This window comes from Thunnus albacares, chromosome 7 (genome assembly GCF_914725855.1).
Source record: "Thunnus albacares chromosome 7, fThuAlb1.1, whole genome shotgun sequence".
In the NCBI taxonomy this organism is placed as follows: Eukaryota; Metazoa; Chordata; class Actinopteri; order Scombriformes; family Scombridae; genus Thunnus; species Thunnus albacares.
This window is the reverse complement of record NC_058112.1, coordinates 1,770,603-1,798,560: the sequence shown is the minus strand read 5'-3', so window position 1 is coordinate 1,798,560 and position 27,958 is coordinate 1,770,603. Positions and strand designations below refer to the sequence as shown.

The following is a 27,958-nucleotide window of genomic DNA, read 5'->3' as shown; positions in this document are numbered from 1 at the left end:
AACCACTGGACTAAACTAGCTAACTGTATATAAAGTAGTGTAAACTAGCTCCACCTCCAGCAGCTACAACAGTAACATGCTGCTCTAACACTGATGCTTCACTATTAATAATCTAATTTTAATGATGTGGTTGGTGTTGATGATCCATTTGAGGCAGTTAATGATGTAGGTGTGGAGGATTTTAAAGGAGTCTGTCAGGGTTATGGGTTGGTTAGAGATATGAACTGGGGCTTTGGTGTTTGTCCTCTTCCTGACGTCTACAGCTGTTTACACTGTTTTTAGGTATTGAGTATGAGGTTGTTGTTCCTGCACCAATGTACAGCCCAATTCACCTCTTGGCAGTGGTGGTCTAGTTATTGGTAAGTCCAATGATAGTGGTGTTGTCCATGGACTTGAATATTTTGACTGAGCTATAGTAAGATGTAAACTCGTTAATGGAGAAAAGCAGAGGAGATAGAACATATCCTGGGTCACAGGGAACCTTTCACATTTAGACTTGTCTTTTCAATTTTTGAGCCAGGGATTAGATCTTTGATCTCACTGATCTGACAAATCAAAAGTGCTATTTGAGTATCAGAGTTCAGTTCTGGCCTTGTGAATAGTTAAGGTCCCCAAGCTTTCCCTGGTGCTTTCAACCACACCTCTCTGCAAATTGTAGTTGGCTCATATGATAAAACCTGAGTCATCTCCATGAGTGAAATGCAATTTACTGATGAAGACTGTGAGATGCTGTTGAAAGCTCTGGAAAAAAAACCTAGTAAGAAGACCTTGAGTTAAGTTGCTTTTAAATAGATTTGTTTCTATTTGCTATTGATTTTTTAAATGGAAAACTAGACTGATACATATTACATTAAACTCACTGGTATGGTATGGCCCTTGGAGTGCAATAATGAATGCAACTGTCATACCATATTAGAACAACGATGCAATGATGTGATATACAAACAACCTGATTCCTCCTGCAGTCCAACAACATAAAGCAGGTGATGAGTGCAGTCAGCAGGGATGATGGAAGACTGATGATCATTGTGGAGCCTGTTGACATTTCTGCCAACAAACAATAAATCAAGCAGCAGACATAAAATGATCTGTTTGTGTTTATTGAATATTTATATTTACATGAATGAACAGAGAACTGTATCAAGACTCCAAACTAACAAGAAATAAAATCACTTTCTCTCCCTCTTTCACATCAATCCATCTCTCCCCAACTCTTCCCTCTCTTCAATGTTTGGGGACAAACACCTGAGGGAGCTGCTCCACTCACTGTGGTCCTCCTCTGATACGATGGATGCGATGCAGTTTGATTGATTACACTTCTACTGTGGTATTGATCATCATGACAGTGTGTACAGACAGATTCTCACCTGAATTCATGGAAACATGTTACCATCATTTCAGGGTGTTTCAGTGTTTCATGATGATTACAAACCATCAAAATACTCAAATTGAAACCTTTTTTGCTGTTTCAAAAAATATTGGTTAAACATTAAAAAAAGAGTCAAATATCTAACAAACAATGGCACGAATCAGAGCTAACTAAACATTTACCACAAGGACCTTGACAGCCTTTATGAGGAGACTCCATACCCAACATTCATTTCCTGTCTCCTTATTAAAGCCTCTGTGTAGATTTGAATGTGATCGTAACATCTTCCGTATTATTCTGATGGCATGAGTTGAATTTTGTAGAAAATAAGATGAGCCTGGTGAATAAATTGGTGCAGACTGTGTTTCTTTTAGCCTGTCCATCTCAGAGTTGGTGGGTTGGATTTGTTGGAGCTGAGAAGTCAAGAGATGAAATGTTGTAAACCTAAACACAGGAGCTTCAACCGTCACAACTACGTCAGGTAGTGTACAGGGTGGGCAGTTCTGGTCATTTTTCCATAACGGTGGGTGACTATGTGATGGAGAATTGGAGCACTGATGGAGACCAAATCATTAGTATAAATAATTACAAAAAGTTTTCATTGAAAAAAAGTTGATGGTGCGAGACAGGTACATGTTCCACAGAGCACAGGTAGAAAAACAAACAAACCATTCAGTCAAAAAGCCTCAAATTTTGGGATGAAGATTTTTTTTTTTGCAATTTGAATCAATTCCCTTTTAGATTTTGGATCATTCCTGGATCAAAACATGATTTCAAGGTAAAAAGTGAAATGGTTTATAACATATCCCCCACAGTATGCTTCAATTATCATTTTCTTGAGTTTCTGTGTTGAAGAACATGGAAGTTATCCTCCACACCCTGCAAATATCCACCTGCTATTAAATGTGATCAGCATATGGATAATGACATCTAATCTCATGAGCCTTTGCATTCACACCTGCTATTCAAAGTGTTGTGATCACATAATGATAAATCAAAACATGCAACTTTGATAGGCAGACCTGAAAGACTTGTCAACAATCATAATGAGCACCAAGTGAAGGGAAGCAGGACAGCACACTCTCTCTTCATTACAACTTGGCTCTTATTTTTGTTGTTTCGGTCACTGTATTAGTAATATTAGGGTCAGGACCAGGGTTAGGGTTAGGGTAACCTTAACCCTAACCCATTAAACTCACCAAGTTAATAGTGGAGATCTGGGAACACGGTCACATAACAAAAAAACCAAAACAAAACAAAAAAAGGTCCAACAGATCAAGAAACACAAGTGAGATGATCAGACGTTCTGCCCATAGCTAACGGAGGGCAGAAGCTAAAGATTTCAATGTGGAAAAAACAGATTTTACAACCTGCAGTGTATTATTTCTCCATAGCAACAGTGACTTAGATGTATTTTAAGCTTTAAATGACAAAACATGATTTCTCAAAGACAAAGTTGTAATCATTGAGACTGGTGATCATAATCCAGGAGAGTCCCATGTATCTATGTTAAATAACACTGGGGATATCGTTTATTGAAAATTTTGAAATAGGAATACAGAATGGGGGAAAAAAACCCACTGGCCTTTCCCACAATGCACCTCTGTTTTACGGAAAAAACTGCATGCACACAACTGCAGTAAGTACAGCAAAGATGAAGTGGGTCTGTAAACTGTGACTGTGTTTACAACAGACAGTTTGACTGATAATTTTACTATTCACCTTTGTTTTCTCTTCAGATACATTTGACGCTTTGTTTACAACCTGTCTGCTCAGGATCGACCCAACAGCTATGTCACTGCATTCCAAGATGTCAGCGATGAACTTGGTGAGCACAATGTTATTATCACTGATAGAAATGATGAATAAAAGTATGAAAATAAGAGCCACATTGAAAAAAACTAGATCCTTCACCCCTAAACCATATTCCTAGTCCTAAATCAACCCCTTGGAGGAAGTAGGACTGGCAAATATGACCTCACTTCCCAAAAACATGCCTAGAGTGAAGGTTCAAAACTTTAATTGGTTCTCACAAAGACGGAAGTACAGGAAGGCTAACACATACACTCAACACCCCACCATTACACAAACTCAGGCTATTAATATCCCCTGTCCTGAAATAGACTCACTCCACAGCACCAGTTTGAGTTCACTTTGCTGAGGGAATACCAACTCAGTCATTAGAGAGAGAGAGAGAGAGAGAGCAAGATACAGGACATCTATACATCTGCTCCTGTCTGTGTGTGTGTGTGTGTCCTGTCAGTCTGTGTCATTGTTTCATGTTGCTCAGTCGCACTGCTTTTTCTAACTCAAACTGTCGGTGGTCGACGCGTTCCAAGAAGTTCTTCCGCTCCACATACCTAAACACACACACACACAGAGAGAGAGAGAGAGAGAGAGAGAGAGAGAGAGAGAGAGAGAGAGAGAGAGAGAGAGAGAGAGAGAGAGAGCGTTAGACCTACTTTTATCATCACAAGCAGTAACAAAGAGTGAAAATACAATTAAGATAACAAAGTATAGAGAAAACGTGCACATCCCACACGCACACACACGCAGAGATTTTCCCATCACAATACTACCTCTCTCCATTTCAGCACAGGAGGTAGTTACACAACTTTTCCTACGCTCTGTGTGTGTGTATGTGTGTGTGTGTGTGAGGTACAGAATGACAATGAAGGAGCTAACAGTGTGCATACAGCTCATGTTATTTCCCTGGGGTCACTAGTCTTCCACTGGCTCTCTCATTCTCTCCCTCCATCCAGACCTATGTTTCCCTCCATTTACACTCACTACTTTCCAGCTGGTGGTTCATAATTAAAACCTGTGTGTGTGTTTTCCATTGGGTCTACTCACTGCGGTTGATTGATGTCAGCATTTTCTACAATGTGATTATTGACATGTAATGTAGGGTGGAATTGTCCTCAATTTGCGGAGTAAATTAATGAGCCATATGAAAAAAACTAACAGCTGTGGTTTAATAATGCAAATACAATCCACTGTAGAACATGTTGAAAATCTGCTTTATTTTGGTACGGACAGATGATCCAGTCGTGTCTCCAGCTAAAACAGCCTGATTCAGACAGAGACTGAACTGAGGGGCTGCATGCAGGTCCAGTATAAGATAAATAATCATGCAAAGATATTCCAGTAGAGCCCCAGAATATAAATATAGACCTGGAAATGTGCAGAATATGTTCCCTTTAATAGGAAAAATTCACAATGCATTGCAATGAGCAATGACAGTGGAATTGCTCAAAAGTAAAAAAAAAAATACTGAGTATCTACTGATCCAATACCTCTATTTATCTGAATGTCACAGCCGCCCAGTGCACGCTCAAGCTACAACCTGAAAATAAGATAACAGAACTAAATTTATCCTGAAAATATTTTTGTGACAAAGATGCTCAGAATAGATAAAAATAAATACATGCATAGCAGCAGAAGAAATGCAGTGTTGATTAAATATGTATCTGGCACAGTTAAATAACAGCTGTAGCTACTAAATTTGGCACACCTTATTTTTCATGAACTACTTGATCCAAATACCAAAAGATCCTGGTTTAATACTATTAAGCTGATCAGCTGAAATTATAGATATGATATGAATGAATGTTTAACTGGAGGATGTGACACCTGAAATTGTGGTGCGATCCACTAGAGAGAAGATGATCACTCTGTTTGGAGTTGTTTGAACAAAAACACTGATTGTGGCATGAGATCCAATTTATCCATTAAAATATGCCTGGATCATAGCAGTTGTTTGTCTTATGATGGCTGGATTTCAACTTCAAATATGTTAATTGAGTACAGAGCTGTTTGACTTATTAACAGGGAGCAAACACAACTTCATTCAACTACATACAGTGTGAAATATCAGCCTCACACTTTACAGTGCACAGATATGTCTCCATCCAGCGCTGGCACTCTCCTACACTCACACACTTGCTGTGTTGTCTCAGGTGGTGTTGTATAACGTCTGTGAGGGTCTAGTGCTTGGGGGGGGGGGGGGGGGGGGGGGGGAGAGACGGGACACTGGCCCAGTGTCTCACTATCTATTCTGTCACTGCTCAAAGCACTGGATGAACAGACAGACAGACCAACTGTCATCCTTAGTTATATGGGTACACAGTTAGCAAGTAGCTACACATTTTAGGAATATTTTTACATTTTCTGTGGTTGGTTTTGCCAGTTTTCCTCTGCTTCATGGGGGCAGTTATTCCCAGTTATAATGGGTTGTAATTTAAAACTATATAACTGATGCATCAGTCAATGCCTACTGTACTGTGCAAGAGTAAAGATAAAAAAGTCTTTGAATAATATCAGCTAAGGATTGGTGTTTTACTTCTTTAGAGATAAATCCCAAATGGACTTTTTTTTTTACCAAATTACCGTACAACAGATCATAACTTCACCCTCAGCACCATACCCAAATAAACAACAACAAAAGCTAATTATTCTCCTGCTTTGTTGACTTCAAAATAACCTTTGATTCAATTTGGCATGAGGTTCTTCTGTATAAACTGATAGGAAGTGGTGTTGGAGGGAAAAACCCATGATATCATTAACTCAATGTGCACAAACAAGTGCGCTGTCAAGATTGGCAAAAGTCACACATACTTCTTTCCCCAAAACCAGGGGGTCAGACAAGAATACAGCTTGTCCAACCCTCTTCAACATATATATCAATGAACTGGCGAAGGCATTAAAACAGTCTGCAGTGCCTGGCATCAGCCTTGCAGACACAGAAGTCAAATGTCTACTGTTTGCAGATGATCTGGTGCTCCTGTCTCCAACCAAAGAATGGCTACAACAGCAAACTGATCTCCTGCACCAATTCTCCAAAACCTGGGCCTTGACAGTGAATCAAACCAAGACAAAAGTTATGATATTCCAAAAAAGACCCAGCCTCCAAAACCACAAATATAAATTCTTTCTAGATAACATTGCTCTAGAACATACAAAAAAAGTATACCACCTAAAAGGACTTTGAAAACATGGCTAATAAGAAAAATTTCAACTAAAAACTTCAATATCAGCTGGGTGAAATACAGCAATGTCGTCTTGCTTTAACTGTATCTTAACTTTACCTTATTTTTGTCTTGCTTTTGTTTGTCCTTACTGTTTGGCTTTCTATTATTATATTGCCTTCTGAGTATCATGCTTTTGCTTTATCTGTCAAAACACTTGATAAACTCTGTTTTTAAAGGTGCTATATAAATAATTAAAGAGGTCCTATTGTGCTGATTTCCAGCTCTAAATTTTATTTTTAGACTTCACTAGAGTAGCTTTGCATGACACAGTTCAAAAAAACTCCTTATTTATCTTATACTGGCCCTTTATGCAGCCTTTCAGTATACACTGTGTCTTTTTAAAGTATTTGAGCTCCTGTCTCTGTAAGGCCCTCCTCCTGCTGAGCCCACTCTCTTCTGATTGGCCAACTTTATGTACCAGAGTTGTCTAAAGTTACCACTGATACAAACCCAACATTTCCTGCTTTACTGCTTCAAATTAAAAGTTTTTAAATGACTAAATAACAGGACACTTTTATTGTGAAGAACTTACAGGAAGTGAGACATGTTCCTCACTGAATTAGCGTAACTTCATTAGCGGTGCTAAAAAACGGTCAAAACAACAACATATGGAGATATTTGGAGCTCTCTACTGAGTGGACCAGTATGGACCAGAAATAATGCAGGGAGGAAAAGTACAAGCGGAAACAGCCACTGTGATGATGATGTTTGATGAAGAGCTGCAGATGACCAGCACACCTCCAACAGGTAAACTACTTATTTTACTTTGCCGTGCTGTGTAATGGAGTCATGACTCAGTGTGACTGCCCCCAAAACAATGGAAAAACACCATAATGTTAGCAGAGTGGAGCAGTGAACTGGGGCGCTGTGCGTGGAGCAGATGACCATATAAAGAAATCTGTAACGAGATGACATCGGCTCGAGCTGAAAGTAGAAAAAAATGCTGGAAACTAAGCATTCAATGCAGAATGAAGCTGTGCTTTTTGCTCACAGGGATTGCTTCTACACACGTTTACCTTATTATTTGACATGTCAGACACTATTAACATCAACATCCAACACTGTGACATTATACATATGTCTAATAATAGGTCCCCTTTAATGTGCACACACAGTAGCAAGATTTGTGAGCTGTTGTGACCCGAAAAGGGTGTCCAATGGATACAAACACCATGAAGACTGTCAATAACCTGTGTACATAGAGATGTTGTTAATTAGCCATGACAACACTGCTTCGTTGTCATGGACACCCTGCAGCCTTAACCACTGTTAACCCACCATCTCTCCCTCTCTCTCTCTCTCTCTCTCTCTCTCTCTCTCACACACACACACATATTTCCTCAATAATCTATCAAAATCACATATTAAAAACTTTTTATTCTCTATGTTAAAAAAAATCAAAGTCCCAATTTACACCCCCCACCACTCACACTGTGACAGTGTCTTACCCCTCTTTGCCTCTGTTGTGTATGGCCAACTCCTCAGAGATGCCCTCTTCTGATTTGAAAGCATCCCAGTCCATCTTTGACTTCTCCAGCGTGCTCATCTTCTGTTTCTTTCCCCCGATACGACTCAGGATGTTGGACATGCCTGCTGGCCGCTTGGCACTGCAGACACAAGAGGGGGAACCTTTAAAAAGGTGACACACTGACATAGCAGCATGCACGTCTTGCATAGAAACATGATTTAGGATGCTGCTGCTGAAAATTCACTATCAGCCTGGTCCACATTCCATTACTGTACATGAACAAAACATGAATTATTCTTATGCACACAATACCAGCAGCAGCATGTCACTGATGCAAAGTCTGGCAAATCTATTCAAGTGAACAGGTATGAAAGAATTACACAGTGTAGAAGACAGAGACGTGTTTAAGCATCAACTATTTCTGCTCCCCTTTTTCACTGAGTTTTGTTAAGACAATGAGACAGCAAAGCTTGTGTAAACAGAGAGGAAGTGATGAAAATGTATAAGCTCAACCTAAATCATACTGAATCCAACACATGTTGGGAAAGAGCGCTCACTCTACAATTAACATGTTGATTCGGTTTTCTGGGACAATGTGAAGGGAAAATGTTTTTCTGTGAAATCAAAAAGTAGCTGCAGCTGCCACAGATGAAGACACCTGGAAGAAGACTTATATTTTTAAAAAAGCCGTAGCTGTGCACCGATTATTGATGAATTCTTTTTATTTTCCTTTTCATCCTCACAGTGTGTCCTAGAGTCATCAAATTTGATGAGAGTCATCAAAATTGAATGCAATATTTAAGCAACACAGTAGCTGGATAGTGGCACATTTGGGCACAAACAGCTGATCACTAAGGTTCATTGTCAAAATAAAAGGCAGACTATGATTAGAGTGTCATCACCAGGCTACCCCCAGAATACTGTGTGAACATGTTCATGTTTGTTATCTGACATGAAAATGTTCATGTCTCTGTACCTAAACAGAAACAGACAACCAACAAAAATGGTTTACCTCACTAATTTATGCAGCTGTTTGCAGGAAGAAGGCATGAAATGGATTAAAAAAAAAAAAAAAGCTCAGTTTCCATCCAAATGTAGCGCAAATGTTTAACAAAATATCCAGATAATCAGCAAAAGAAAATGTGAACTCATGCACATTTCCATCTATTATGTCAATATTAAGAGATGGCTTATCAAGATAAACAGTTGATGTTGCTAATTCTCCAGTCAATGCCATTGCAGAAATGCAGATGGTGTTATTAAAATCTCAAATGTGGAATGTGGAAAACATGATGGAAATATGATATTTCTGTTTGTTTTGTATATTAAAGGTAGAGTCAGTCATTCTGGAGAAACATTGTTGATATTTGAACTAAACACCCAAACAAATACACCCCTCCCTTCGTGCCCCTTAAGAAGCTCTACCCCCCTCCAAATTCATGGATGCACATTGCCATGGCAACAACCGAAAGAGAAATATGGCAGAATCCAGAGTGATGCTTTTGTATGTTGGCTTGAAATCGACAGTGTTTGTATTTATTGATTCATTGAAACGTAAAATAAGGTGAAAACACATGTACATCAGGATATTTGTGTGATTCCAACAGCTGCCTGCTCAGATTACGCTTCACTAAATGTGACAGAAACAGACTCGGTGCTTAAAAAACACAGGGGATCTCTGTGAGACTGGTCGGACAGCTAGAGGATTGCGAGGAGATATTTGTTGAATTTGACAAAAAGTGTATCGGATTCGAATCGCTGACTCTACCTTTAACTTGAGGAACGTTACAGTCTCCTCATCGCTCCAAACAGCTCTGATGTTTTCGTCTCTTCAGTGGAAGCTTGAGTGATGTTTAGGTCACATGCTTCGTATGAGTCATCATTTATTCATTAAGTCTGTTTACATTTGCTTTTTTATCCACAAACCAACTTTTACACCACAGAAAAGCATAAAAACCCATTAGTGATGTTACAATGTTTTTCTTTTCCAGCGCTTCCACTTAGGTTTTGAAAGTATAGCATTAAAAAACTGGTGGATGGAAACACACTTAATAAATGGAGAAAAGTCACTGTGCAGAGAGCTGAAAGACTTCAGGGTGAGGTGGACTTATGCTGAGCTGAGGCTCCGTGCTGAAAGCTGAAGAATGGGGATTAGAAAATAATACTCCTTCACTCACAGCCCTAACCCTAACCCTAACCTGAAGCTACATGATGCTGATGGTCATGATTCCAGTTATTACACATGTTTAAAATAATCTTAATTAGGTCAGCAGACAGAGATCATTAAACACATCATACTGTATGATTCTATTTCCTGACTGTCAACATCTGAGCCACACCGGAACAGACTCAGACTCATGATGCTGTGATATACAGTCTCTATAGCTACTGAAACAATGCTTATAGTATTAAAATTCAATTTTCTCCAAATCTTCCATCTTTGCTGTTGGTCTGATACTTTCCAAATCTGGCTTGGAGCATCTTGCGGTAAAGCATGTTAAACCATAGCATTGAGGCATTTTTGAATGTAGCCCAGAAATCATATTGGTTTAAAGTTGAGCTGCAATGTTTAGTTTCAGTTGATAAGTTTAGTTGATCAACAGAAAATTAATAATTTCAGTCATTTTTCAAACAAAAATATAATATCATGTTCACACATTTCACATTTCTAGTGTGCTGCTTTTACTTGTTTTAACATGATAGTAAATTGAGTATCTTTGGGTTGTGGATGTTAGTCGGGCAAAACAAGACAATCAATGTACTGATGTTTTAAAGGCTAAACCATTAACCAAGAAAATAATTGTTTCTTGCAGCCCTGGTTAAAAGTCACGTAAGGTCAACGCTGGTTCACACACATACAAACGCATGTACACAGCCAACAACTTTGCAGTACACGAAACATTAAAGACATGCTGAGGTGCAGAACAAATAGGCTCAGCATCTACCCATCTAGTGAAGCATGTGATTAATGATTCTGTTTATATGGTGTTCCACTCCGTAGACAGGCTGGTATGACAAGCTGCTAATGTAATGTCCCATTTACACACACACACACACACACACACACACACACACACACACACACACACACACACACACACGCGCACACACACACACCCACACACACACACGCACACACACACACACACATACACACACTAAAGGTTCATCCATCCAGGATGGACAAGAGTGAATGCAATCAGTCAGGTGGGCTAATTTCATAGACTCACTGGCCTTTCACATATTGATTTAATGAGATGTGGTTTAAATGTCACAACTATAAGAAATTGATCTGTTTAACTCTCCGGTGTCTTTTTCTATTAAAACAAAAAGAGTTTAGCTTTGTTAAATCTATTTGTGCTGCTCAGGATTAGTCTTTTTTTTTTTTCAAATTATTTTCATCACACTTTCATTCTTGTATCACTACTGGTCTCACACATTACTAGTCCTTTTTTTGGTAGATATTTTATGGTACTTATGAGTTAGTAAAAGTGGAGTGATTTATGCTGTATAAAGAGAGTATCTGTTAAAGAAGAAGCTATTAATCATTGTGTGAAAGCATAATGATGTTCCACTGGAGACCACAGCAGAGCCAGCTTTTCATTTACTGCTGCATGACTGGATGCAGACGTTGTTAATTACTGTGAACCATTTAAACACCAGTCATTTTGGTATTTCACAATTACATACAGGCCATGAGAACCTCACATTAATGCACGGTAATTGCAGTGTGTTGATGTTTGGTTTGCTCGGACCGTTCAGTGCCACTAAAGGCCAAAATTCCAAACTTGTTTGGAGTATTTTATGTGGAAATATTGCAGTGAATAGTGAGTCACAATTTCATATTTCAAGATCCAATAGGATCCAATAGGATGTCCAAGCCTGAGTCGAAAATCTCTCCTCCACTTAACATCATGGTTCTTTGTCCTGTTGTGGATCTATCCTGAGTGCCAAGCCAGCTGCTGGAGGGCTCCTGCTGCAGGCTGAGGCTTCCTTCCTGTCCATGAATAGAGAAATCACTTCTACTCCAGACACTTTTTTATCATACTATTAATATATTCATGCATTAAAATGTCTTCTTCCTATGAGCTAAATAGCACGTGTGGTTCCTGTTTTTTTGTGTTGTTTGTAATTCTTACCTATGTGTCTGCATTAGGCATCCTCATGGAACATGTATTACTGAATAACTAGCAGTGATGGTAAAGCCACTTTGCACCAAACTGCACTAAACATGTTCATTACTTTTTGAAACATTATTAGGACCCTGCTGTATTTCAGCACCATATGCCTAAAAAAGAATGATTTTGTATTAAAGGGTAACTTCATTGATTTGCTACATCAGCTTGTGTTTCCAGATGTTGGGGAGTACTACTGCACATGTGTAAAAAGTAGTATCAAGTCTTTTGTGTCTCCAGAGGGAGCTGTGTGAAATCAAGTGATGTCACTTTAGTCAAGAGTCGGTTGGGACTGAACCTACAAGTCTGAAAATCAAAACATCTGGGGGGGTGTGGAGTTAGAGAGGATTACCAGACCTGTTGAGGTCGACTTGCATTGTGGGTAACGTAGGTAATGAGCCAGGTTTTGACAAGGAAGAGGAAAACAAGACAATATCTCTGCTTCTGCTGTATCAATTTTGTTTTTGTGGACGATTCTTTTACTGTTCAAACAGGCTGTTTGTAGATATCAGAGTTATATTTAATGTTTTTCAGACCTTTTTAAGACCAATGTAGTGATTCTATTTTCTGAACATCCTGGACCTTTCTGAACAATGTATAACCAAACAATGACAAGAAGAAAGTCTACACTTTCATTCTGTGTCATATTTATCTAAAGCAGGTGCTTTCCCTACAGGTAACAGCAGCAGGGATTTATAAAAGTAAACACATGAGGATGACTACAGAGCTAAGTTTTAGGTTAACTTCTGACTCTGTTGTTGAAGAATGAATCTAACAAAAATATATACAAGTTTAGTTTAATGATTATTTAAGAGCTGATATTTTATAGAATTGAGTTCAAGACACTTAAAACTTTCTAAGGACCTCCAGACACCCTAATTAAAGAGAGGTTTGGATTACTTGCATGCCATATGTACACTGAGTTAAGAGTTATCATTCCTCCTGTTCATACTGACTGTGAGGTGATCCCTTCCAAATGTCTGCGATGTAGAGATGGGGGCTGAAATCCACAGTCCTACTCCTCTGCAAAAATGACTTTCAAAATTCAGATGAAGTTAATATGGGGCTTCAGCAGTCTGAGTAAAGGTGTCTTTAGACTGCAGGTGTAAGATGGGTCTAATAAAATCTTGGTCGCAATCTATGTCAGACTGTGCAAGGCATGGTTTTCAGTTTTAAAGCATGTCAGATAGAGTATCTGGTGAATCATAGCTCTGCAATGTAAGTGCAAGTGGAGACACAACATCAACTTGTGCCATTAATTTGTGCCGTTCTCCTAATTTGAAAATGTAGCAAAACAATGAACAAAGTTTGGCCTCAGAGCTGGCAACTCTATGCAATGAAAAAGCTCAAAAGAGGAGGAGGAGGAGCAGCCAGCTGTGGCCAGGGAAAAGAGGCCAACATGGAACATGGTTTTTGCAAAGTGAGCTCGCTCACCAGTATATTCTGCATCCTGTCACGTTGTATTGAGATTGGTTGGTTAGTGACGTTGGTCGCAGCAGAAGTCACATCGTTAGAGTTTGGTCCTACAGTTGGCCTTTGTTGGAGCTATGTCACAGTGACATCTATGGGTGTTTTCAAACCTGTGTAGTTTAATCTGGTTGACTGGGACTCTGGTTGATTTTCCTCTTCGGTACGATTAGTTTGGGCAGATCTGAAAACAGCAACCATACTTGGATCAAAACAACCGTGCAGAGACCATTTAGAGGAAGTGGTCTCGGTCCCATCACAAATGAATTCTGGAGCAGTTCGTTTGTGGTGGGAACATGATCCAACATCCATCTGACCGACTACAAGGCTAAAAGTTTGAAGTAAATGGCTCCTGTGGCCTGATATGCTTTGAATGCTGGGATGTGGATGAGGGAAATCAACGGTTGCTAGCAGCTAGCTGGAGAGTGAATTGAGGTCCAACCTGGACTAGCACAACAAAGTAGGTTGCCTTCTTGAAGCAGATTCTTCTTGTGTTTACGTTGTCACTTCTGCACCAGACAACACTAACCAATGAGAGGGGAGAACATTCTCACCTGGCTTTACTGATGTACTTTGGTTCGCTTCGATTTTTTGTGTTAATAAAAAGTGAATCAACAGGTAAACGCGACAAGTTTACCACCTCAAACACTGATTTGGACACTTTAAGATCACAGTTTTTGGTTGATGCTTCCCCACATTTCTCTCACAGTTATCAGCTTTCATCTGAGAGGCCCAGGGTGCTACTGTAAGTTACATAACAGCAATGCTACTATCTCAATCTGCAACAAACAAACACTAACTTCACAAGCTCCATCTGTGTGTGTGTGTGTGTGTGTGTGTGTTTGTGTGGTCTGTCATAGGCTACCTTTGGGGACAAATTTCAGACTTGGGACCAGTTAATGGGGAACAGCTTGTCCAACTGGAGACAAAAGCCCTGTCTATTTTTGGGTCAGTGGTTAAGGTTTGGGGTTAGGTTCAGTAAAGTAGTGGTGATGGTTAGGCTTAGGAAAGTACTAGTTATGGTTAGAGTAAGTCTATGTAATGTCCCCAAAAGTCACCTAGGACAACATGAGTGTGCATGCGTATGCCTGTTTTATGTATTTGTGTTTGTTTGTGTGCCCCCCACCTACTTTAATACCTTGTGTTGCCATGGAAATAAATCGTTTGGGGATGTGCACATCTTCCCTTCGAAATCCCAGACAGGAAACAGAAAATCATCTCCCAACAGACAGGAAGTACAGTGTGTCCACAAACTATTTCCTATTTATCTCAGTCCAATGTGTGTGTGTGTGTGTGTGTGTGTGTGTGTGTGTGTGTGTGTGTGTGTGTGAGGATAAGGGACACCCAGCACAACAGGAAAGAACCATCAGCACCACTCCCTCATTAACCTTGCGTGCACGCACACACACACACACACACACACAGTTCATATAAAGGGAAATTCAATAACTTTGTGAATAATATCAGAATTCTCAACAAGACAATACTTAATATTCACATCCATCACCACACAAATCATCTCCGTAAAGACAAATCTTGCAGTGTAATACATCAGCAAACAAATATATATCAGCCTGATCCTGCTGGTGTGGGGTGTGAGGGTTTGTGTGTGTGTGTGCGTGCACGTGTGTGTGTGTGTGTGTGTACCTGGGGCCGGGAAGAGCTCTTTGGCTGGGCAATGAGCCATTTTCTTCTTCGTCTTTATCCTCCTCCTGGTTTGTGTTGAGGCGCTTCAGATAACTCTTTGCTTCTCTGGAGTCTGCTGATACTTCTTTATTCACACTGACAGAGGGAGACACAAACACAGTGTGCTACATATGCTATTGAAAAACAACAGGTGGGAATGACATATTGTCAGTGTTGGCACAGAGTTTCACAGCTAGTCTATGGTACCAGTCTAAAGTTTGGACACATCTTCCCCTTCCTAATGAGAAAGTGTGTCCAAACTTTTGACTGTTACTGTATGTGGGGTTGATATGAAAATCTCTCATTGTTGAACTTTTAGGCTTAGAAAGAAATTCATTTTAAGTATGACAACTGAATGACTGCATTTTATCTGCTCCTGCCATTGTTTATTATGTGATGATTGATTAGTTAGATTTCTGTCCTCTCAGAGTTTTTTGTCCTGTGCAACTGTTGTACAAATGTACCAACACTTTTTACCCGTGTTAACTTCTGGGTATAAAAAAAAGTCAAAAGAAACAGAATGAATAGAAGTCTTGATCCCAACCTAAAGGTCACTGATCCGGGCATATTTTAAAGGATTATAAAGGATTATATTTATAAGATTAAGATGATCAAATGGTGATTCTTTCTTTACCCTACTGTGTTTTGTCCATGTCAGCCTGCTAGTGTTGCTGTGTGCTGCTCTCCTTTACAACAGCCTGGGTGAGTGACTCTGAATTCCAACATCCTGGTTGGCAAAATACATGGATTCACTAAACTCTGACTGTAATGCCTTGGTCCCACTGGGCACGGCTGCGATGCATTCCGGCACTGCAACACGGGATTGTTTTATCCTCTGCGAGGCTTCTTATCCCACAGGGAGCATTTCAGAAGCAGAGCGCTTTGACTGCCGTGAAGCCACACGCCTTTTAAATACAGTTGCGCTCCTTCTACAATAATTACAGCAGCCTCAAGGCAAAGTTCAACAAGTGCTAGACCGCTGTAATTAGTGCAGTAGTAGTGCAACTGAACTGCCCAATTATGTTGACTTGCTCAGATTTTGTTGATTTGGTCATTTTTCCTTGATTTTTGTTCTTCTTCTATGGGTAAGTAGGTTACGTTGTTAAATGGCTGCATAATTTGTCTGTTTTAATTGTGTTTATTGTTGTTATATGATTGGGAGTCTGCACAGGGTGATTTATTTTGACATTGACCGGATGGTCTATGCTGTTCTTGTGTCTGACTTCCTGCCCAGCTCGACCTGCTGTGTGCAGCTTGATGCGGCTTCCATCATAAATAGACTAGGTGTGTATGTTTAGTGGAGCAGAGCGGAGAGCTGCTTCTGAGACACGCTGTGACGCGTCTGGTCAGATCAAAAGCATTGACTAGAGTGGCAGCGATCAGTCAAACGGACGCTGTAAGGCCCAAAACATGCTTCACACAAGTACACGAATCCACACGCTGCAAGTTACATAAGATCTCACATGTTGTTGTGTTCTGGAGTGTGCCACCTTAACGGTGATGAGTGTTACAGCTAGGGTCACTATAGCATGAAACAACATGAGAAAGGTGACCCCCTTCAGTCCTCCTCCGCTCTAACAATCATGCTGAGCAGTTGGATGAAGCTCCAGCTGAACTTTGTCTCCTCTTCATTTAGACAGAAATTCTCCATCCTTCCTCTGTGAGCAATTCAAAGGTCGCAAATCACATCTTCCGTGCTTTCCTCTTTTTTTTTTCTCTTTGCAGTAAGTACAGCAGAACACATTCCTTTACAGACACCATTCTGGAGTTATGGAAACGCTCTGATTAGTTTTAACTAGCCTGGGCTTGGCGCTTCCATTTGCGTACTTGCGAAAAAACATGTTTGGGGCCGAACTCTCCCTTTCCTCATGAGCGAAGAGTAGAAGTGAGCAGCTGCTCGTTTTCAGCCAGTGCTGAAAGTCCCTTTCACTGGTTCAAATGACAAATGTCGATCATATCAGCTGTCACTAATTAATGTCAACTCTGTGACTAACTATACACACACTCACTAAACACTTTATTAGGAACACCTGTGAAATAATGTAATCCTATTCAACAGCTCTGCCATCAATTCTACATTTACAAAGCTTATACATTACATTAGCTTATACATTTACAGTTTACAAGGTGATAATTCTACTTTATGTTTATTATTGAGGTTGTAGTGGTTAGTGCTGGTAAACTGGAGTGCATTAAATTGAAAACTGTTCCTAATATTTTGTCCACCCCATTAACATACATGAGAGAGGACCCAAAAATTCCCGGAGGCCATTGATAGCATGGGAGTAGGCTGTAGTTATGGTAGCGTAAGCCTACAGTTTGAGAGTCAGTCTGCTGAGTGGATCGCTGATTTGTATTTCAAGACGTTTTTTTCTTCAACTGTGAACATAATTTCTTTTTTCTCCTCAAGCTACCATGGCAGATTGTAAAGAGGAAACAGTTTGTATGAAATGTTGTTTTTTTGCTTGGTAAAACCGCTGCTGAAGCAGTGACTACGCTTGAACAAGCCTTTTTGATCAAAAACAACATGTTTGTTGCTTTACATGCCCCGTACGCGCCAGATCTCACTCCCTGTGACTTCTTTTTGTTCCTGTTGTTCCTTGTTTGCTGAAAGGGAGAAGATTTGCCCCGAGAGACGCAGGAGGCTCTGGACACGTTCACAACACAATGACTACAGGAAAAAAAGTTTCCAGGGATGGGAGAAGCTCTGGGACAAGTGTATCGCATCTCAAGCAGAGTATTTTGAAGGGGATTAGAAAGGTTCTTCTGAAAGATTTATGACAGTTTTTTTCTAATATATTCTGGGAATTTTTGGGTCCCCCCTCGTATATAATCTCAGTCAATTCTGCCACATTTAAATTAATTTATCTGCACGGTTCCTGACAAATACAGTGATAAAAATACAAAAATGTAATACATTTATTCCAGAAGCCAAGCAAGACCGAGGTCCATCAACACATATCTAATCTAAACAGCTGCTGAGCCCATTCTGCATCTAAACCTTTGTCTTAAAAAGTAAATAATAAAACAGGATGTAGGCGCACACAAACACACACACACACACACACACACACACACACACACATCTGTCTGTTGCTCACTGTGGGGTAAGAAAGGCATGCTATATAAGGAACAACCGCTGCATCCTCTGGGAACATCAGCTCTGCACAGACTCCACAACCACTTGCATCCTTCATGGCGGCACTGAAAGGCCTCCCCTTTTATGTATGCTAATTATATGCAGCCGTAATTACACAGAGTGCACAGCTCCGGAGATGATGAGGAAGAGCGTTTTGAAAGGGGCGAGTCTCGTCTAGGACAAGATAAAGATATCTGAGTGCCATGGAGAATAAGTGCAACAGCAGGCTCAGGTGATTTTCTGGCTCTGGTGATTATTTGGGTCATGTTGCAAACGTTCAGACAAGTATTGTCTACAATGGTCACATCACACATTAGAGCCAGCAGCATTTATTGTGGCTCTGGGGGATAGGTTACAGGCATGATATATGTACTTATCTCATGCTTCTGTAATTACAGAGCATGCAGCCTCATGCATAATGAATCATGAATGAATTATAGCGATGATCGTATTTGGTTTGTGAGTGAAGCCCACTCAGATGTAAACATTTAGGGTGGGGCATGACTTGCTCCACATAACTAGCATCCTTTATGGCTACAGGGGTGTGGCTGTCTGTGTGATATACAATATGTTCGTCTTACACTGTGATAATTACACTGTTTTTATGGGAAACACTGCGCTGTTTATGCGGGTCTTATTGAAGAAATGTCATGAGATATGATAATTACCCAGGTTCTTCAGATATGACTGCAAACAAACGCTGTCCCAGGGGTTCCATAAACTGTTCCCATTTAAAGCTATATGTAATTAAGGCATGGGATGATTGCTGGCATTGTGGAATGTATTTTAAAGGCTGCATGTTTTAACACATTTACCTTTTTTTTTTTAATCAATGTGAATGTGAATCTGATGGTTAATTATAGTGAGTCATGATACTGATCATAAGGCAAAGCAGTTTTCCATGATAGTGGTGAGATAGAAGGTCTATAAAATCTAAAGGATTTATCCTGAGGGGAGCATAAATGTGCTCAGTAAATGATGATCATCTGGCTGTTCCTGATGTTGACATGTTGTCTACAAGAGGACATTTTGACCTGTTGGTGGCTACACTTGAGGTCAGGAGGAAACTTTGATCTTGGATGCTGTGGACTTTGATGTCCATACTTCATTGCAATCTGGTCAGTAGTTCTTGCTCGGACACTAACATCAAGTTCAATCCATGACAATAAACTTATTCAGCTAAGGACTGTGGGGCAGTTAAAATGTGTAGTCAGAGCCGCATGTATCACTTATAGGACCACACTCACATCTCACTACAACCAGCCAACAGTGTACTGCCATCAAACTGTACTTAAAGCTTGCTGCTCATCCACACTGCATTTGTGTGTGTGGCACCACCTACTGGTTAATGTGAAAATGGCATGACAACTAACTTGAGATCAGCATCTGCAGCTTCAGCTTAACTTCACTTGCTCAATGACAGCAGGATTTGTCAAGTCTTTTCTGTTGTTGCATACTATGGGATTGCACTGGATGGAAAAGGAGAATTATATTCACACAGAACATGAAGTACTCAGGATAATATGAATGAATGAGTTACCCACAAAGGGTAAGGTTTATCTTAACTATTTACTGTTTTTCGTGTTGCAAATTATCATTAGCTTGACAGTTTTTATTTCATTTTATTTTTTGGAGGTTGAAAAAACAAATCTGCTGGCCTTATATGTTTAAACAGATATTACATAGAATTACAAGTTTACCCTCATGTTGCATGATTATTATGTTATGGTCATATGGTTATGTAGCTGCAATCAGGAACTGTATGAAACTTTTCCATTTGGTGTGTTAAAGAATGCCTTTATCGCAGTCTTTTCTATTGTTCAATGTGAAGTGAAAAAATACATTATCATTAAAAAGGATAATTTATTGGTGCACTGATTGGCAGAAAGGTAGTCAAACTGTCTCAAAATGTGAGGATGATGCAGAGCCATACCTGACTTCTTCTCCAGCAAAGTCAAAAACTCTAGTGATGGTGACTTTAGCAGGTTCTGGTGCTTTTGTTTCTGTTCTCAAAGGAGCAACCTTTGTTGCTGAAGAATCAGCCTGAGGATTAAAAAAAAAAAAAGATCAACTTGAGAAAAAGAAAGAATTAAGAGACACACAGAGAACTATTGTAAATTTGATGGTTAACACTTTGATGATCTGGGCTGTATTCTTAATCATCTTGACATCAGTTGTGTCCAAAGTCAGGGGCCCATGGAGTTGGATCCTTCAGAGGACATGAAGGCCTCTTCCCCAGATACTGCGTTGTGAAAACTGTTCTGTACACAGAACACTGTACCCTCTGTATGTTTGGGTTTAGGACACTGTATCCTCTGTATGTTTGGGTTTAGGACACTGTATCCTCTGTATGTTTGGGTTTAGGACACTGTATCCTCTGTATGTTTGGGTTTTAAACACTGTATTCTCTGTATGTTTGGGTTTAGGACACTGTATCCTCTGTATGTTTGGGTTTAGGACACTGTATCCTCTGTATGTTTGGGTTTAGGACACTGTATCCTCTGTAGGTTTGGGTTTAGGACACTGTATTCTCTGTAGGTTTGGGTTTAGGACACTGTATTCTCTGTAGGTTTGGGTTTAGGACACTGTATTCTCTGTAGGTTTGGGTTTTAAACACTGTATTCTCTGTATGTTTGGGTTTAGGACACTGTATTCTCTGTATGTTTGGGTTTAGGACACTGTATCCTCTGTATGTTTGGGTTTAGGACACTGTATTCTCTGTAGGTTTGGGTTTTAAACACTGTATTCTCTGTAGGTTTGGGTTTAGGACACTGTATCCTCTGTATGTTTGGGTTTAGGACACTGTATCCTCTGTATGTTTGGGTTTAGGACACTGTATCCTCTGTATGTTTGGGTTTAGGACACTGTATTCTCTGTAGGTTTGGGTTTTAAACACTGTATCCTCTGTATGTTTGGGTTTAGGACACTGTATCCTCTGTATGTTTGGGTTTAGGACACTGTATTCTCTGTAGGTTTGGGTTTTAAACACTGTATTCTCTGTATGTTTGGGTTTAGGACACTGTATTCTCTGTAGGTTTGGGTTTTAAACACTGTATTCTCTGTATGTTTGGGTTTAGGACACTGTATTCTCTGTAGGTTTGGGTTTTAAACACTGTATTCTCTGTATGTTTGGGTTTAGGACACTGTATTCTCTGTAGGTTTGGGTTTTAAACACTGTATACTCTGTATGTTTGGGTTTAGGACATGGTACCGTCTGTATGTTTGGGTTTAGAATCTGAGTTAAATATTTAATTTACAACATAGTTACCTTCTGTGTGGTGCTAGACTGTGAAGCAGGTGTGGAATCTTTGGGTCTAGATCCAACGTCAGACAAGAAACTGGCCCAGAGTTCATCTGACTTTTTCTTCTGTTTTACATCATCATCCTCCTGTTTCGCTGTGGGTTTTTCCACCTCTTCCTGAGGTGCCTCTTCTGCTTCACCTCCATCCTCCTCCTCTTTGTCTACTTTCAGGACTCCTTTTTTCCTCTTTCTGTAGATTTTTTTTCAAGGATAGCAGTGAATAAAGGTTATCATCATTAGTATCACCTCCTTTTATCAAGAAAAATCCTAAGGTATTTCATATGTAAGTTTAATATTATATTATATATTCATAATTAGGGTTGTACAGGTTTTGGCCCATATTGGCCATTTATTAAATAAACATCATATTATTGTAATAAGTCAAACTCTTTATCTAAATTCATTCTAATGTGAAATTATGAGTGTAATCCAAACAACTATGCATGTACATATTTCATTTCTGTCATTATATTGTGTATGAGAGATCTACATAAGGGTTTCACCTTCTTGTCCTTTCATATCCAAAACAAACTAAAAATTATCAACTGCAATTCCATGTGGGGTCCAAACTCCAAGGTTGAGAAACTGGTCAAATTTCTGTGTCAGAGGCTTTTCAATAGTGCCAAAAACAAAGAAAATAAACACAAAAACTAGATAACAACTGACGCTGTAGTCGTGAAAGTCTCAGAGAACACAAGGAAATCCAGATCTTCACTAATCTGGGAATGCTGTCCCCTTTGATACCATGATTCTGAAAAACCCACTCACCTCATACTGATGTCCTTTTTCTTCTTCTTCTTCTTGGTGACGTTGTCAGGATGTGGCACGTCGTCACCCTCGTGCAGTGGGTCTTCCTTTTCACATTCGTTAATGTCATCCTCACTGAGGTTGTCATCTGAGGAGACAGAGAAAAGGAAGCATTAAGAATAAGAAGAATAGAACGTGAACACACAACAGATACACAGAGAGGCTGATTAACAAATAGAGGTGAGCAATAATTCAACATTATGATTACAATATCAACTATTAATATAATATCATTACAGTTATATTATGTGATGGTATGATCTTATTATGTTATCATTCACTATCATAAATTTAGCTGTCAAAATTTTGAGTACCCTGTAATTAAGATAGAAAATGTATTAAAAGAATAGAAACTTAATGGATCAACTATATCAATCAATCATTCTCATTTCGTCCCTCTGACTGATATATTATTATATATGACATCATTAGATTATTAATAGTGAAGCATCAGTGTTAGAGCAGCATGTTACTGTTGTAGCTGCTGGAGGTGGAGCTAGTTTACACTACTTTATATACAGTTAGCTAGTTTAGTCCAGTGGTTCCCAACCTAGGGGTTGGGCCCCTCCAAAGGGTCAGCAGATAAATCTGAGGGGTCGTGAGATGATTAATGGGAGAGGAAAGAAGAAAAAACAAAGTTCTGATACACAAATCTGTTTTCAGTTTTTGGACTTTTTCTCTAATCTTTGATTTTTGCTGAAATATTGGATCATTTGAACATTTATTGAAATGAAAGCATGTGAGAAGTTTAGAGGGAAAAATCACTATTTGGTGGAGCTGTTAACAACTCATAGACATGTGAAATGTGACCCCGACTACACACTGCTTTTTGTAAGACGTTAAAAGCCAAAAAGGTTGGAAACCACTGGTTTCATCTTTAACAATGTGTTGTATTTTAAAAGCTTGTTATATTATCCATTGTGTCAAATCTTCATCTGAAAAGTAACTAAAGCTGTCAAATAAATGTAGTGGAGTAGAAAGTACAATATTTCCCTCTGAAATGTAGTGGAGTGGAAGTATAAAGTAGCATCACATGGAAATACTCAAGTAAAGTACAAGTACCTCTAAATTGTACTTCAGTACTTTCCACCACGGAGCAAGTGTGGACTCAAATGGACTGCAGCTTAACTGGTGATCTTGTGAAATAGATAACGTAACTAAAAATCATATTTTGTCAGTGTCTACATCTAATAATTGATCACAGTGGCCAAATATCAGCTTGATCCCAAACAATGTATGAATGTGGTTGATTGATGGTTGACATTGATTTGGTGGTAAACTGAATGAGATTTTGTCATCAGTTACAGTTGCACGAACCGACCAATGAGATGTAAACCTGACCGTGGGGGAAGATAGTTTGTAAGAATTGACAAACACTGTGGAAGTGACTCTTAATAACGGTCATCGACATCGACATAACAAATAACTCGTCAAACAAACTATACGACACAAACAGAGTGAACCAGTCGAAGAGACAGAAAATGTATTAAAAGAATAACAGACTGTTGTCTGTTTGGTAGCTGGTCTGAAGTCATGCTCATTGAGTCGTGTAAAAGCAATGAAGCTATGCACCATTAAACGAGTTTTTTCTTAACGGAGTTTAGCATACAGCCTAAACACACAGACGTTACCGTAAATGATTCATAAACTCTGGCTGGTTTATCATGTTTAATGCATACTGTTTAAGGGTGAGCTAATGATAGTCACCTTATGTGACAGCGACACATTATTCAACACACACTGGTGGAACCTCCATGTGATATTTGATGTAGTAACGTTATACACTTTTCACACCACCCGAGCTGCTTACAGTCCTCACCTGATGGGACGTAGTCTGCATCTTCATGAGACGAATATCCATCAGAGTCGTAGTCAGAATAGTTCATAATTTTGGAGGAAAAGCTTCAGACTGATGGTGAAGTAAATGAAGGCGGCTGCAAGGCGCCAGTATGTTTAGTACTAGATTATTTACTGCTTTCACAACGTTACACACGTTGCCTCACTGGCGACAAACGCCTCCTTACTAACAGAATAAAGTTAAAATTATGTTCTGTCAATTCTGTGATAAATTTGAATAAACTCACTGTGCTGGCTACTTTCCTTTGTAGCTTTTCTAGAAATGGGGAATACAATGTGATTTCCTGTGGCGACGACGGCAAGCTCAAAGGTTCAAAAGTGTTCGCCTATTGCGCAGTTCTTCTTTTCTTTTGTAATTTTCGTAGTTTCGCAAATACTATGAAGATGTATTACCGCCATCTACATGACTGGAGTGTATATGAGTTTTGCGACATTCAAGTTTTGTATTGTATATGAATACTGTATTTATAAAATTTGATATTAAAGCAATAATCCCGAGAATATGACTGCCTTCCAGCTGATCAGTGCGCACGCGCGAAGCCCTATCAGACAGAAAGCTTCAATAAGCAAATAAGCCATTTTAATAATCCAAATTACTTTAGAATAGAATCTTTTAGAGCTGCAATAATTAGTCAATTAGTTGCCAACAAATCAGTAACTATTCAGATATTTTTTTCATCGTTTGCAGTCATTTTTTAAGAAGAAAAAAAACCAAAAACGTCCAAATTCTCTGATTCCAGCATCTCAAATGTGAATATTTTCTGGTTTCTTTAGTCTGTGACAGTAAACTGAATATCTTTGGGTTGTGGACTGTTGGTCGGGACAAAACAAGACATTTGAGGACGTCACTTTGGACTCTGGGAAACAGTGACCTACATTTTTCACCATTTTCTGACATTTTATGAACCTAACAACTAATCAATTAATAGAGAATATAATCGACAGATTATTATTGGTTATGGCCCTAGAATATTTGAAATGTAAATATTTTAAGTTCAAATGATGGTATAAGATATATTTTATCCTCATCCTCTCAGTAACAGCAGAATAGCATTTTGGACTATGTCAAAACAACAAAACAAAACAGAATACAAGTTTTACAAGTTCTGTTAGTCTTTAACAAAATACAGGTCTTTATAATTGTACTAACTTTTTGATTATGGAGGAATGAATTAGTTAATGTACTGTTTGACCTCCTTTGTTAATACAATTATGATATTATAATAATTAGAGTTACAGACACAAATCGAATAAAGAATGATGATCATTGTCACCATAAGCACAATTCACAGGTACAATACTGGCCAATGTAAATTTCAGTTCTGATAGTTCTACTAGTTATACTAAAACAGGAGCATTTCCTTTATGGGACTAGTAGGTCTCTGAACCCTTTCAATCATCCTCATCAAGGTCATCATTCATTCTTTGTTAAAGTAGTTATGTGCATATGGTGGACAGAGTTAATGGTTAGTTACATAAAAAGGTTAATCTCCAGCTAATAACTTTGCATAGTTCCAGTCTGGATGTCACAGAGAACCATTCACCTTTGCTGCACAGACAGGTGTTTCAATTTGACTTCAGTAAACCTGAAGTTTAGAAATATCCTCTGACCAGCAGAGGATGCTGTTTGGTTAAATTAAAGACTTTGTAGGCACATTAAAGAGGCTTAATAGAGACACAAAGCACACTTAAAACACACCATTTTCATCTACATATCTCCTTTTACTTGATATTATCTCACACACAGTGTTATTGGCTTAAACATGTTCATTATTTGAATATTTTGAACATAAAAATACATTTTTTATTCAGTGAGATTATTTGAAGAGTTGAAGATGTCTGCATGCCCTCTGCCATGTGCTTCATCCACTCATTTGAAATAAGTTTGCACACTGCAGGGCTCCAATCCACTTATAATTTATTGCACCAAGGTTTATGATAGTATTATGTTGAATAAAATAATTAAATGAAATATGGCTGTTGGGACAGAGATGATGTCTGCCCTGTGTAATATTTCTAATTTCTCACTTTGTTTGTTTTCATATTATCAGTTGACTCTAATAACTACATCTAACAACTGAAGCTAACCCAGCTGACAGGTAAAGCTTAATTAAGCACGTCCAGTCACTGGTCCCTGAAGTTTGAGTGTCTAACAAAAACCAGTAGAACTATGAACATTTCCTGTTCTCAAATCTTTACACTGGATTCCATAGAATTGATTTCAAAGTGCTGAACCCTCAGGCCAAAATATATTTCTGATCTCCTGGAAGAATATTAACCCAGTAGGGCCATTAGATCTTTAAGAAGTAGTCAAATGGTAAAACCTTGAGTCAGAACCGAGCTACGATGCTGCACTCAGATGGAACCAACTTCCTGGTGTTTTTTAATGCAGCTCCAACACTAGCCTCTTTCAAATCGAAGTTAAAACTCTGCTGTTCTCCTGTGCTTTTGATTGACTGATTACTCTACGGTGCTTTTACTTCCTTTGATGCATTTGGGGCAATGTACAACTTATTACTGCACTGTAACTGTACTTCTAGTCTATTACTTATTCTGTATTTATGTCTCTTTTCTTAACTTTTTAATTTCCTTTACATTTTTTCTATTCTCTTGGGCTGCCTTTCAATGTTTATGTTGCTTTTATAATGTTTTTGATGCATTACATAAATCCCTTTGAATTGCTCTTGTGAAGACCTTAATACAGTGCTTCATTAAAATGTCATTTACTTCAAACAACAACTGAACTACATTAACAGCACTACATTATATTATGAATGCCATTTCAAAGCCATCTTCACTGTAGGAGAACAAACCCAAGAACAGAAGAAAAATTAAATTATTAAAAAAAACCATTATGATTCCTTTTCACCTAACAGTCTCTCTGTGTAGGTGCGGGAACACACACACACACACACACACACACACACAGACCCAATGACCTCTGACCTAAAGTCATAAGGATGTCAAGGACTAAGAACCTGTGCACTCCTCCCTCAGCCACGGGAGGAAAATGGACAGTTGGAATTAACAACTTCTTTTCAGATACAAACAGACTGGAACCAACAGGAATGAACCATCCTTCCTTCTTCTGCTAGCTCACCATCTCGAAAGTCATAAGTTTTAGGAGAAGCCACATTCCTTTGACTTGCTCCCTCTCCTCCTCTGTTTTTTTAATGCACAAAAAGAATTGGTCAGAAAATGCTACTAAATGTGTAAATATATATCTTGATTTAACAATTAAGTTAGTTTGACATTATGGAAATTCAAACTCTGCTTCAAAATCTGTTAATTATAAGTTACACATAATATTACATGGTTTGATTGCTGGTATAATGCTTAGATTTAATTACAAATTAGAAAATGAAGGTTTATTGATTTTATTATGTATTTTATTTGGTTAATCAATATTACAGTACAACAACTCTAATGACGATCGTTACAACAGCCTGGAACACTAGCAAACCAAGTGGTATCAATGACCTTGATAACGACCCCACAGAGGTTGAATACCTGGAACTCCCCACCAGTCAGTTAAAAGTGAAGAAGCCCCTTGGATAAGAGGCATAACATCTTCAACCAAGCATCTACAACCAAGAAGTCAAGTTACCCTCCATTCAACTCTCCATGGATAACCATGACCTGGATGACTGAGAATCTTC

At 38.9% G+C, this 27,958-nt stretch overlaps 1 protein-coding gene across 2 annotated transcripts; it reads right to left on the bottom strand.

Annotated features, from left to right (window-relative positions):
• Nucleotides 1-1,079: 1,079 nt before the first annotated feature.
• cfdp1 (craniofacial development protein 1) lies at nucleotides 1,080-24,632 on the bottom strand. Of its 2 annotated transcripts, none has more exons than XM_044357023.1 (7): nucleotides 24,262-24,632; nucleotides 22,404-22,530; nucleotides 21,603-21,825; nucleotides 20,268-20,377; nucleotides 15,157-15,291; nucleotides 7,848-8,006; nucleotides 1,080-3,729 (listed from the first exon to the last, which is right to left on the bottom strand). In XM_044357023.1, exons 1-7 carry the CDS (start codon nucleotides 24,326-24,328, stop codon nucleotides 3,639-3,641), a joined length of 912 nt encoding a protein of 303 aa, XP_044212958.1. In that variant the 5' UTR covers nucleotides 24,329-24,632; the 3' UTR covers nucleotides 1,080-3,638. The 2 variants fall into 2 exon arrangements, with proteins under 2 accessions (XP_044212958.1, XP_044212960.1); XM_044357025.1 differs by lacking the exon at nucleotides 1,080-3,729 and adding an exon at nucleotides 13,623-13,693 and having other exon boundaries at nucleotides 7,877-8,006.
• Between the last annotated feature and the right edge of the window lie 3,326 nt (nucleotides 24,633-27,958).